At 41.0% G+C, this 14012-nt stretch overlaps 1 protein-coding gene across 1 annotated transcript in view; it reads left to right on the top strand.

The window, feature by feature from the left end:
- Positions 1-2243: 2243 nt before the first annotated feature.
- The window catches only part of LOC137360539 (leupaxin-like), a 28026-nt gene continuing 16257 nt past the window's right edge, over positions 2244-14012 (top strand). The window contains exons 1-3 of the mRNA XM_068025941.1: positions 2244-2392; positions 5890-6089; positions 8767-8843. Of these exons, the coding sequence (XP_067882042.1) occupies positions 2380-2392; positions 5890-6089; positions 8767-8843 (290 nt within the window). The 5' untranslated portion in view covers positions 2244-2379. The remainder of the gene's footprint in view (positions 2393-5889; positions 6090-8766; positions 8844-14012) is intronic.

The following is a 14012-nucleotide window of genomic DNA, read 5'->3' as shown; positions in this document are numbered from 1 at the left end:
CTGTGGGTCGGTGTAGGGACAGAGTCCGTACAGTTGGGATGGATCTCACCTCCCAATAAGGACCACACTCAGTGTCTGGGATCATCCTGGGAGACTATCCTTTTGGTGGGGGATGGGGGTTGGGGTCGTTCCTAAGGTTGGTGCACTCGTGAAGCATGACTCCACCCTTTTTACGCAGTCAGGCCAAGATCATATTTAAATGGCTTTATTTTAACTAGGATGCAAGAATAGTGAGACCTGGGGTTTCACATGCATAGAGCTTTGATAGTGACATGAGAACTTGGCAAGGTTGTTAATAAAACTTGCAGAATCACTGATTTTATAGCATTACAGAGTCATTTACAGAGCAGAACGAGGCTATTTGGCCCATCGAGTCCAGGCTGACTCTCTGCAGAGCAATCCAGTCAGTTTCACTCGCCCGCTCGATCCCCGTAGCCCTGCAAGTTTATTTCCTTCCATTGGCTATTCAATTTCTTTTTGAAATCATTATCTCCGCTTCCACCAATATAGTGGGCAACGAGTTCCAGGTCATTATCAGTCACTGCATAATTCAGTTGTTGCTCACATACCCCCTGCAACTGTTGCCCAAAACCTTCCACCTGTGCCCCCTAGTCCTTATACCATCAGTTTATGGAACAGCTTTTCTTTATCTCAGCCTGTTATAATTTTGTACACCTCTATCAGATCGCCCCTCAGTCTCCTTTGCTCCAAGGTAAATAACATACAGCTTTTCCAAAGTAACCTTGTAACTAAAATCCCCCATTCCTGGAACCATTCTTATGAATCTCCTCTGCACCCTCTCAAGGACCCTCACATCCTTCCTAAAGTGTGGTGACTCGAACTGGACGCAATACTCCAGCTGGGGCCTACCCAGAGCTTTACAAATGTTCAGCACAACTTTCCGTGCTTTTGTACTCAGTACCTTTACTTATGAAGCCCAAGATCCCATAGGAACCATTCTCTTAATGTGTCCTACCACCTTCAAAGCTCGATGCACTTACACTCCTAGGTCCCTCTATTCCCGCACACTCTTTAGAATTGTGCGACTACGTCTATGTCACCCTATCCCTTCTGCAAAAAATGCATCGCCTCACACTTGCCTGTGTTAAATTCTATCTTCCACTTGTCAGCCCATTCTGCTAGCCTATCTATGCCCTGTTGCAGTTGGTTCATATCGTTCTTGCTATTTGTCTCTTCTCCAAATTTGTTATCATCAGCTAATTTTGAAATTCTATGCTGTATTCTTAGATCCATGTCATCTATATATAGAAAAAAATTAGTGGTCCTATCACTGACCCTTAGGGATCATCATTGTCTACCATCGCTCAGCCTGCAAAAACAGTTATTTCCCATGACTCACTGCTTTCTGTCCTTAAGCTATTTTTTTATAATTCAGTTGGACACTGACCCTCAATGTTGTTAACCAACCTTTTATGTGGCACTTTATCTAACTCTTTCTTAAATTCCATACAGACAACTTCCACTGCATTCCCTTCATCAACCTTCTCTGTTACTTCTTCAACAAATTCAATTGGATTATAATTTAAAAAATAAACCACAATTTTTTTTTATGCTAATCCTTTATAAGTAACTTTTTGGCCTCAATTCTGGTCATGACATGTTAGCGAAACTGTCAAGGCCTTGGTAACGGTGCAGCGGAGATTATTCTAAATTTCACCAGAGATGAGGGATTCCAGTTATGTGGAGAGACTTAAGAAGTTCGGATTATTCTCCTTAGAGCAGAGAAGTTATGGCTACATTTAACACAGATGTTCAAAATTATGAGGGCTTTACATAGAGTAAATAAGCAGAGACTGTTTCAACTGGCGGGAGGATCGGTAAACAGAGGATATGTTCTGGAATGCATTGCCTGAAAGGATGGTGCGGGCAGGTTCATAATAATTTGCAAAAGGCAATTGTATATCTACGTGAAATTGCAGGGTTGTGGGGAAAAAGATGGCGAATGGGATAGCTCTTTCAAAGTGCAGGACACAGACACGATGGGCTGAATGACCTCATTCTCTGTTGTATGATTCTACAATTCAAATCAATGGCGGGAAGGCGAGTGTGCAAATTGAATTTTGAAAAAGGATATGAATATTTAACAGAAAACTTAAACTTGGATGAATCAGCAATTGGGAATTGGACAGGAAGCCCTACATCTCGGATTATATTTCACCCAAATTGTGAGCAATATTTGAGCTGAACCAATGACAGCGAGGGCCAGGCGTACATGCGCGCTGACACTTCCTGCAGGGCTTCCGTCAGACTTTGTGGCAAGGAGCACAGGGCACAGAAATTAGTCGAATCCCCGAGCACCAGACTCTTGACTGGAGACAGGAACCGACCGAAGCTGAACAGCGCTACTTCAATCTCCTGATGGACGAATTAGGTGAGTGGCCGAGAATGTCTGATTGTGGGCGTGACAAGGTCGAAGGAGAGACTGAGAGTGATTACTCAGAGAAAGAGTTGTGGAGGTCAAAGGGGAACCTCAGTTATTTGGTCTCTGTAGGTCTGCATTAAGTGAAGAACTGTTGATAAAAATCGGTGCATGTCTCTCTGTATTAGAGTCATAAAATACTTTCATACAATCTTAACGCACAGAAGGAGACCATTCGGCACATCGTGCCCGTGACAGCGCTATGATAGCGCCACCCAATTAGTTCCACTCCTCTGCTCTTTCCCCATAGTCCAGCAACATTTTTTTTCATTTTCATCGATATATCCAATATCCTTTTGAACATTAGTACTGACCCTGCATCTAACATCCTTTCAGGCAATGCATTCCAGACCACAACTCACTTTTTATCTTAATATAATACATACAAAATCTTCCTTCCTATCTTAATCTTAAATTGCCTTATGTCTGTGTATTTCGATTATCGATGCATATTAATATATAAAAAAATGATTTTTAGCAATGGGTGCAGGGATTTATGCATATATTTAATTTTGCGTAAAAGGTATAAATATGGAACCACGGTTCAATATGTGCTTTCAAAATTTCAGTGAGAGGCAGAATCTTTAAATTGAAAGTATGGCATGCGAAAGATGCTTTAATGTTACAAAGTGATCATTTTAATTCGTATCATTCTTCAGAAATGGCGGGGTAATTTGAATTGATAAAAAAAAGGAAAAGTGAATTAATATATTTTTAGAAACACTTTTTCTTCCATTTGGCGGCTGCAATTTGTTAGCAAAACTTGTGGAATGGAAAGTTGAACTTTGCATCGCTAGCTTCGACTGCGGTTTTGCAGCCTGGAGAATAACGTGTTGCTTCTCTAGTCACAGGCACGGTTCCAAGTGCTAACCAGAAGGTGAGCAAAGTTACAAATGAAATCTAATGCGGATAATCAATCAAAACATTTTTTTTTCCAAAATGCTAGGGCAAGTGGATGTTAGGGCTAATTGACATTCAGTGTGACCATAATCAAATCGCAGTGGATTTGAATGAACATTCCTGCAAAATGAAGCTGAAGGGGTCTCAATATCTGCATGCAGGAGCTGATGCAAAATATAAGCAAAATCATCCAACCTGCAGAGGCAGAAGCAAACGGCTTCCGTTTGTGGGCAACCCACTTCCTGCAACTTTGGATCGATATGAGTAATATGAATCTGGCACTCTGCGCGTAGGCAGCACTTGCCACGTCTGATGCAAAGTTTGATATGGCCACGGATTTTCAGCAAGTTAACCTGTTAAATGCCATTCTGTGCTGGATTGTAGAAGTTGCTATGACTAAAGATGCGATTTCGCAATCTTGACCCTTACTCCACCCCCATAAACACAGACACACACATACTAATTCAGAGTATCTCACTGATATACAGACGCATCCTTTACCTTTCTTTCTGATTCTGTCGTTCTCGCATACGCAAACACGCTTAGCCACTTTGATATACATACGCATTCACTATCTCTTTTTATCACACTCATTCACACAAACAGAGAAACACACACACATTCTCCATCTCTGCCTCTCACACTAACACCCATGTGGCTGTGTGTGTGTGTGTATACCTTTTCTCTCCCTCACACACACCCACGTCACTCATTGGGATATGCATGTATTCTTTATTTATCATTTACTGGAATATCAATTGGAAGACAGCAAACGTCACGATCCAAAATAAGGAACCATAGTCCAATTAGCCTCGCATCAATAGTCGAGAAAATGCTCGAATCTATTATTAGTGACTTGGTAATAGGTCACTTGGGATGTCATAATATGATCTGAGTTAACACAGACGTATGGAAGGAAAATCGTGTTTGACAAATCTGTCAGAGTTTTTTGAAGTTGCAAATATTGGTGCACATAAGATGGAATCAGTGGATATGGTGCATTTGGATTTTCAACCCTCATTCTTTCTAACTTCTGCTAACTAAGTGACTCATCCTGTGGGCGCAGTTCGAAAGCAAGAGGCCATTTTCATAGAGTCATAGAGTTATACAGCACAGAAACAGGCCTTTCGGCCCATCGTGTCTGAGCCGGCCATGAAGCGCCTATCTATTCTAATCCCATTTTCCAGCACTTGGCCCGTAGCCTTGTATGCTATGGCGGTTGAAGTGCTCTTCTAAATAGTTCTTGAATGCTGTTAGGGTTCCTGCCTCTACCACCACTTCAGGCAGTGTGTTCCAACTTCCAACCAGCCTCTGGGTGTTTTTTCCCCCTCAAATCCCCTCTAAACCTCCTGCCCCTTACCTTAAATCTATGCCCCCGGTTATTGATTCCTCCGCTAATGGAAAAAAAGTTTCTTCCTATCTGTCCTATCAATGCCCCTCATAATTTTGTATACCTCAATCATGTCCCCCCTCAGCTTTCTCTGCTCCAAGGAAAACAACCCTAGCCTATCCAGTCTGTCTTCATAGCTGAAATGCTCCAGCTCAGGCAACAACCTGGTGAATCTCCTCTGCACCATCTCCAGTGTAATCACATCCTTCCTATAGTGTGGTGACCAGAACTGCACACATTACTCCAGTTGTGGTCTAACTAGCGTTTTATACAGCTCCATCATAACCTCCCTGCTGTTATATTCTATGCATCGGCTAATCGAGACAAGTATCCCATATGCCTTCCTAACCACCTTATCTACCTTTGCTGCTGCCTTCAGTGATCTATGGACAAGTACACCAAGGTCCCTCTGACCCTCTATACTTCCTACGGTCCTACCATCCATTGTATATTCCCTTGCCTTTTTAGTCCTCCCAAAATGCATCAACTCACACTTCTCAGGATTAAATTCCATTTGCCACTGCTCTGCCCATCTTACCAGCCCATTTATATCGTCCTGTAATCTAAGGGTTTCCTCCTCACTATTTATGACACCACCAATTGCGAACTTACTGATCATACCTCCTATATTCTAATAATTACATTTTAACAGTCAATTGTGGGCACGTTATCCATCACTCATATTCTAATCCAGGTTGATCTGAAGTCCATCCTGCTCTGTCGGGAGCAGCTGAGCAGAGAAAGGGGAGAACAACTTTGGTCAGTTTTGTTTTCCCCGCTGTCGTCAGTATTCACTAACCAGTACAAGATAACCAGTACACTTGGGATGTACATGAGGTGCTTTGCACAATACATCTTAACGTAACGTGCCTGGCGAAAAATTCAGAGTTTGCAAAGGAATACTCTTCCAGGGAGGTTAATTTCCTGTCAATCCATGACCACGCTTTCCTTTAGCAAAATAAGGATTGTGATAAGGAGCGAGTGTGCATGCATTCAGTCTGTTCCTATTCATTCATCAAACATATTTTAGAAATCTGTAAGTACTAGCAACTTAAGTTACATTTCTTCGGAGAAAGTTCCATTTGTTCGTCAAACTTGAGTGTATTATTAATGGCGAACGTGAACCAACGTCCGTTCTAATACCCACATTGCCTTTCAGATATATTGCTGGCAGAGCTTGAGCAAACGTCAGTGAGCGATTGTGGAAGTAACCTGGATCATCAAGCTCTATCTGATTATGATTTCCTGACAGAATTTGTAACAAAGGACAGTCCTTTACAGGCTCTAGCAAATGCTGAAGAGTCGGCTTCACAGGCCTCTGGTGGTAAGCATGAAGCATCCACACATGCACCAGTACAGGTAAGAAGCATCTTTATGTTACTGGGGCAAAATTAATACATGAAATAACAAGAGTGAGGATTGCTAGTTATTAAGAAATTCGCCTAGACTTTTTAGACTTGCTTGGATAAAAACTCGACTTGGTAGAATATTTGGCCACTACCATATGTGTTTCCACAATCATGTAGTTTTGTTGCTATGCATTTTGCTTCAAAACAATAACGATAATAGATTCAATTTATTTAGCGCATTTAGCGTCTTAAGTCCCTTCAGAACGGGCGAAGGACCAAAGGTATTGTCATTGACCAGAAAACGATTGCTTTCACTGTGACTTATGTATATAGGAGTAAAAAAAAAATCATGGGAACACCACGGCAGACAAATGCGCCTCAAGTACAAACAGCACCTTGACCTGAATCAACTGCATTATTTATCCATCAGAGTTGGGTGTCATTCTTAACATTCCCTACCAGAACAATCGTGGAAACACAGTCAAAAGTTAACAGCGGGGTGCATAGATAGCAATAACGAAGAGAAACATACAAACGTGAACCACATAGCGGTTTTTTCAGAGTTAGAATACTGCCTTCACTTTTGGCCTCCGCATTCTCTTGGTGCACCTTTGCTGACGGCTGGCAAGGCCAATCCTTGAGAGGCAGGTTCTGCCACAAGTGCTGCATGTGAAGCTGCCAAGTGGCGGCGTGAGTTGTTGTTTTTGACGTTGGCACCTGTTGCCAAGCTGCTGTTGCAACTGGGCATCATGGTAGTGCACACCGGTCCACAGGATGTGATGCCATTTCCCTCTTTAGCCAGCCAGTGACTCCCAGATGTGATAGTCGACATTTAGGACCGTCGTGTCAGGTTTGCAAGCATCCTTGAAGCGCAGCTGGGGCGCAGTACTGGTCATCTGGCCCTGGTTACCTCAACATACAGAAGGCTCATGGGTGTACAACCATATTCCATCCTGCAGACGTGCCTTCTCCATTGAAACTACCTCTGTTTGATTAATGCCATCACACTTGGGAGCTCTGACTTTGGGAGGACTGCAGCCTTTTTGATTTTGTCCTACCAGGATATACCCATAATGCACCACAGACAGAGAAGCTGAAAATTATTGAGCTTCTTTTCCTGGTAGCTGTAAGTTGATCGCGTTTCATAGCTATGCAGCAATGGATTGCTAAAGCATGGAAAACGTCGTCAAGTATATATTGATAGAATGTCCGCTTCTAAATCAAAGTGTATAGGGATCAAACCCCTCTCGAGAAATTCAGCATCCCATAATCTAAAAGTGCAATGTTCATTGCGAAATGTATTATTTGAAGTGCCACCTTTCAGATGACCTGTTAAACGGAGACGTCATATATCTATTCAGATGACCATAAACGACCTCATGAGACAGTTCAAAGACCAGGAAGTTAGCCTGGTTCCCGTGCAACATGAGCAAACCAAGGGAAGCCACCAAAGCAAGTTAGCTGGTCAATTTGTATTTGCACTTTTTAGGTCTTTGCCATGCCCATATTATTTGCGGTGTTTCCCTAAAATCCGACAGCGAAAACATTTGCAAAGTAAATCGTTGCCTTTGAGTTAGATTCGGATATTCGAGCGGCGTGAACGACGCCATATAAAAGCATTTATTTTCTTTTATCGGGAATGGTTAAGACTACCACTACCTCATTTAAGGGAAAGTTAGAAATATATTTAAAATAGAGGAAAACACAGGGTTGCGGCGAAAATGCAGACAGTGACATTAGTTTTGGGTTTTTCTGCTAAATATCCAGCAGACACTATGAGTTAAATGATCTTCCTCCTGTGTCGTCATTCTATCGCTCTGTGGTAGCATTGAACCACGGATATTCTTTTTCTCTTTCATTCTTTCTTTCTCTGTTGCTTTCCTTCTTTCTTGCTATCCTTCTTTCATATTGCTGTATGTCTCTGTAATGTTATCAGAAAAAGCAACAGTGAATCCACCTTCATGCTTTGTGATTTATAAGATAGATTTGCATTAGCTTTGCAAATTTTCGCTTCGCTGGTCTGAGGTATAATGTGCACATTTGCTGCTAGCCTTGGCCCGGTGCTGGTTTTCTCCTTTCTAAACTGGAAAGTTGTGGGTTCAAATACCATTCCAGACACATGAACCCATAATCTTGCATGGTGGTTCAGTGCAGTGCTGAAGACGTGCAGCGCTGTCTGAAGCACTATTCATCGATGCAATATTTAACAAAGGTATACATGTCCTCTTGGATGGGTGTTGAAAGATTCCACAGCACTGTTAGAGGAATGGCAGAACGTGTTCTCCAGTGTCCCATCCAACACTTACCTCTCAACCAACATCCCTAAAACAGATTTTCTGGCCATTGAGCAGACTGCTGTTTATTCGACCTCGCGCAAATTAGCTTCTGCTTTTCTATGCACTACAACCATGAGTGAGTGTTAACTTGCTGACCAAACATAACTAGAAATGAAACTTGGACAGCGCCCCCGCAATGCACTTTACGTCTGGGAACAAGTTGAAAATTTGCCCCAAATATATCAGCAATATTTTGTTGGCTATGAAATGCTTTGGGACTTTCTGAGGATGTGACGGGAGCTGCATAGATGCAAATTATTTCTCCTCATGTATGACCTATTGCTGGTATGAGTGTGTTATCTGCGCACAACCGAAGAGCTTTTTCTGCTAATTTTCTATATCCCGTTGCAGCCAGTCTACTTGTCCCATGTCGGTGGAGCAAAAAGTAGTACAGGAGACGAAAAAAATGAAAATGGTCACATTTACAGGTGAGCTACAATCATTCATTATGGACAAATCAAGATTTTTTTAAAGGTTGCTTTTAGCTTTTCTATGTAACTCCGCTGACTCGCCACCCGCTCCTCCTATTGTTACCTAATTTATAGTCTATCTTTGTCATGAACAAACAAGGAAATGTACCAGCGCCGAAATCACAGATAGAGGAGTGAAATTTGATATTGGAAGGGATGCATAACAGGCGCTATCGTACCTCTCACTGGTTATATGCTCCCCCTGATGTTCAGTTCCACTGACATCAATAGGCATGAATATCAGATGTGTCATAACATCGCCAGCCAATATGCTTCCGCCAGTCTTGTGTTGCTGTCTATCACCAATTTCAGCCACAATCTTTAATATCCCTTATAAAATTTTACCTTAATGATCAATTCAAATAACGAAATTTATTGTGGAATCTACATCGTTTTCGACACCTCAAAACAGTTGATTTTTCTTTCCTTTAGGAGGTAGATTTGAATGAAAATTTGAATGAATGACATAGAACTACAAAAGTTAGCGGGATATGAATATCAGAAACAAAATCACTAGAAGTGTTTTTTTCTTTATTCCGTTAAGCTTGTCCTTGTAAACTAAGAGAGAACGCCTTTCATCATTTGTTTCGCTTTCGTACCAAACATTATTGAATCGTAGAATCATCGAGTAGTACCAGATAGAAGAGACCATTTAGTCCATGGATTCTGTGCCAGATCCATTGAAAAGCAAGTCAGTTAGTCCCACAACCCGTTCCGTTCCAACATCCCGGCATTTTTTTTCACATTCAAGTGTTTATCCAGATATCTTTCGCAGGCTACTATTCAATCTGTATTCATCACCCTATCATTTCAAATTTTAACTGCTTATTGTTGAAAATGTTTTCCTTCGTAATGCAGTATATCATTCCAGTTGTACACCAACGAGTAAGGGAAGGATTTTCCTACTTTTATCCGTAGTATTCAAACCTAATTCGCAGGACCCAGTTCAAAAGTAATATGCAGGCGTTGCCGTCATTTTTGTCACACTACTACCGCTGGCGAATGGTCCCCTTGGAAATGGTCCCCGAGGAGAACGCTCCAGTGGCAGAAGGGTCGGTAACTTGAGGACACCGACTTTATGATGGTCTGCAGAACAAACAGAAGGGAAATATGAAAGCATTGTTCGTTTTGTAGCACAGAAAATTGTGATTTGGAATGCATTGACCTGAAAGAGTGGCGAAAGCAGATAAAATAGTACAATTCAAAAGAGTGTTGGATAAATACTTGAAGATGGGTAAAAACAATACAAGGCTGTGGGGAAGGAGCAGGAGTGTGGAGTTAATTGGATAGCTCTACCAAAGAGTCAACACAGGTTCGATGGGCCGAAGGGAATCTTATTGTGCTATATCATTCTTTGATTCTATGAGTAGTGTGAAGGAGTGAAGGGTTCCCCAGGCTGATTAGCTAACTACAGGTCATACGTCGTCAGGACAGGAGTGTTATATATTACAGGCTATCAACTGATCTTCGTCGGGACAATCCAGAGAAGGGTTCGATCATTTCCCGTTCTGGAGGTCTAAATTTTACCATTACACCAAGGACTCGCTCTTACAGGCTGAAGTGAATCACATATTCAATGTAGGGTCTGTCAAAAAAGAAACAGTGAGCAGTTCAAATTTTTAAAAGAATGCATTAGTTTTCGGCGAAGTTTTAAAATTACGACATAATGGGGAAATATTTTCAATGAGAAGAAAAGGGAACTGGCTGTGATTAGCTGGATAGAAGGCCTGAAAAATAAGAGAATGGATCAACAATGTAAAGGGAGTACAGAAAAAGTTGTATTTCCTTGGACAAACCTGTTAGAATTTGCACACCTCTACCAAATCTCCACTCAATGTCCTTTGCTCCTGAGAGAACAATCCCAGCTTCTCCAAACTAATCTTGTAGCTAAAATCCCACATCCTTGGAACCATTCTGGTAAATATCCTCTGAAACCACTAAAGGGTTCTAACATTCTTCTTAATGTGTGGTGAACAGAGCCAGACGCAATACTATGGCTTAAACAGAGCTTTATAAAGATTCAGCATAACGTCCTTGCTTTTGTACTCATTACGTCTATTTATGAAGCCCAAGATCACATATGCTTTATGAACCATTCTCTTAATATGTCCTATCACCTTCAGAGACCTATGCACAAGAACCCCAATTCTTTAGAACTATGCCATTAAGTCTATATTGCCTCTCCCTATCCCTTTTGCGAAAATGAATCAATTCACACTTCTCTGCATTAAATTATATCAGTCACTTGTCTGCTGATTTAGCTATTCTACATGTGTCTTGTCTCAATTGTTTGGTATCGCCCTCACTGTCTGTCACTCTTCCAAGCTTGGTATCATCAGCAAGTTTTGAAATTTTACTCAGTATTCCAATATCCAAGTCATTTATATATATGTATATATATATATATATATAAAATTGGGGAGCACCATTGTCTACAATCCTCCAAACTGAAAAGCAACCATTTACCCAGAATCGCTTCTTTCTGTCCTTAAGCCAATTTTTCAATTTTTTAATGCAATCTGACACTGACTTCCTATTCCATGGGGCTAAATTTTGTTAACCAGCCTCGTATATGATACTTTGACAAACACTTTCTTCAAATCTATATGGACAACATCCATTGCATTCCCTTCATCAACCTTCCCTATGACTTCATTGAAAAATTCAATAGATTAGTTAAGCATGATCTGCCTTTTACTAATCCATACTGACTCTTAATTAACTCAAAGCTCTCCAAACGTCTGTTGACTTTTCCATTGATTTTTGTATCTGAAACTGAGCAGTCTGCAGTTACTAGGAATGTCCTGACATACTTTCTTGATTAAGGATGTCGCACTCTCCAATCCTCTGGCGCCTTGCTCGTATCTTGGTAAGATTGGAAGATTATGGCAAGTCCGTATGCTATCTCTACTCCCATTTCCTTTAAAACCTTGGATGCAAGCCATCTGGACCAGGTGACTTAACCACTCATTACCACATTGCCAGCCATTCCAATACATCCTTCCACTCAATTTTCACCCCATCATTACCTCTACCACTTTTACCGATGTTTTTTCAGCATCCTCTTCCATAGCAAACCCGAATACAAAGTATTAATTACCTATTCTAGCCTTTCCCGGAGTCTCTAAGCCTATAACATCTCTTTTCCTTGATAGGCCACACCCCGCCTCTTAATGTGATGGAATGCCTGCATTGTGCAAATGCAACAACACTCAAGAAGCTCGGTATCATACAAGCCAAAGTAGTCTGCTTGATTCGATGTTCATCCACCACCTTCAACATCCAATCCCTCTACTGCCGCGTATTGTGGCTGCAGTGTGTACTATCTACAGAATACAACTTGTCAAGGCGTCTTTGACAATATTGAGATAAATTGGGGAAGAGATAGCAGTGACACTATTGAAAATATATAACAACTTATAACAACTGGCCCTACTGTTATTCAAACATATTTATTAGAGGTTTAACAAGACCAGTGAACTGTACACCAGTTAGCTTAGCAACCCTGATAGGAAAGCAATTGATTCTTTACTCAAAGATGCAATAGTAAAATATATTGAAACCGGAAGCAGTTTTCAAAGGGAAGGTCATACTTTATCAACATAATTGAATTCATAGTCTTATAGAATTATGGAGTGACACAGTGCAGAATGATCTCAGTCGGCCCTGTCGTGCCTCGGCCAGCTCTTTCATAGTACATTCAACTTGTCCCACTTTTTTTCCCCCGATAGCTCTGCAATTATTTTCCACCTCCAGGTATTGGTTTGATGTTCTTTTGCTGGTTACTAATGAATTTGCTTCCAGCACCCTTTCAGGCAGTGCATTCCACAACACAACTTGCCCTGTACAAAATGTTTCCACGTCACCTCTGGTTTTATTGCCAATGACCTTAAATCTGTATTTTTTCTGCCACTGTAAACAGTTTCCCCTTATTTTTCACCTGTCACCTGTCGTGATTTTGAACGCCTTCATCAAATTTCCTCTCAGCCTACTCTGTTGTACGGAGTTTAAACGATAGAAAAATGGAAGTCCGAAGAGATTTTGAGGGCCAGTACGTCGATCATTAAAATACTATGAACAAGTACAGAAAATAATAATAATAAAAAAAGCGTAATGGAGTGCTGGCCTTTATATCTGGAGGACTAGAATGCAAGTTTGCAGAAGTCATGACTCAGCTTTACAAAGCTCTGCTGAAACCAAACCTAGAATTACAGTGAGCAGCACACCTTAGCAAGAATATATTGGCCTTGGAATGTGCGCAACGTGAATTTACCAGAATGGTATCTGGCTCCAAGCCCCGAGGAGAGATTAAACAAACTAGGATTGCATTCTCTGGAATTTACAAGGTTAAGGGTGATTTGATCAAAGTTTTTAAGATTTAAAGGAAACTGTTAGGGTAGATAAAATAAACGATTTCTGCTGGTTGTGGAGTCAAGGACTAGCGGGCATATAGTCTCAAAATTAGAGCTAGGTCTTTCAGGAATGAAATTAGAAAACACTTCAAAATAAAGGGAGGTGGAAGCTTGGAACGCTTCACAAATAACAATTGATGCTTGCTCAATTGTTATTTTTAAATTTGAGCATGATAGATTTGTGTTGACCAAAATATGAAGGGAAATGGGCAAAGGTGAGCATATGGAGTTAAGTCGCAGGTTGGCCAGGATCTTATTGAATGGAGGAACAGGCTCGAGGAACTAAATTGTCTACCCCTGTTCCTTTGTTCCTATAGCAACTCCATTTTCTCCTATCTCTACACACAACTGAAGTCCCTCATCCTTGGAACCATTCTAAAAAAAATCTTGTCTGCACCCTCTTTAATGCATTGACATATTTCCCAAAGTTCAGTTTCCAGAACTGAACACATTTTTCCTGCTGATGCTGACCCGGAATCTTTTTCGTACAACTCTCTTTTGTACTTCATTCCTTTATTTATAAAATGTCGAATGCCATAGCTTTTTAGCAGCCTCTCAAATTGTCTTGCCACTTTCAAAAAATTATGTGCATATACCCCTAGATCTCTTTGTTCCTTTAGCCCCTTTAAAAGTGTATCACTTACTTTATATTATCTCCCCTCATTGTTCCTACAGAATGTATCAGTTCACACTTATCTCATTTGCCAGAAGCCAG

This window comes from Heterodontus francisci, unplaced genomic scaffold, assembly GCF_036365525.1.
Source record: "Heterodontus francisci isolate sHetFra1 unplaced genomic scaffold, sHetFra1.hap1 HAP1_SCAFFOLD_606, whole genome shotgun sequence".
Lineage (NCBI taxonomy): Eukaryota > Metazoa > Chordata > Chondrichthyes > Heterodontiformes > Heterodontidae > Heterodontus > Heterodontus francisci.
The sequence above is the reverse complement of the archived record's forward strand: the minus strand, read 5'-3'. Positions and strand labels throughout refer to the sequence as shown.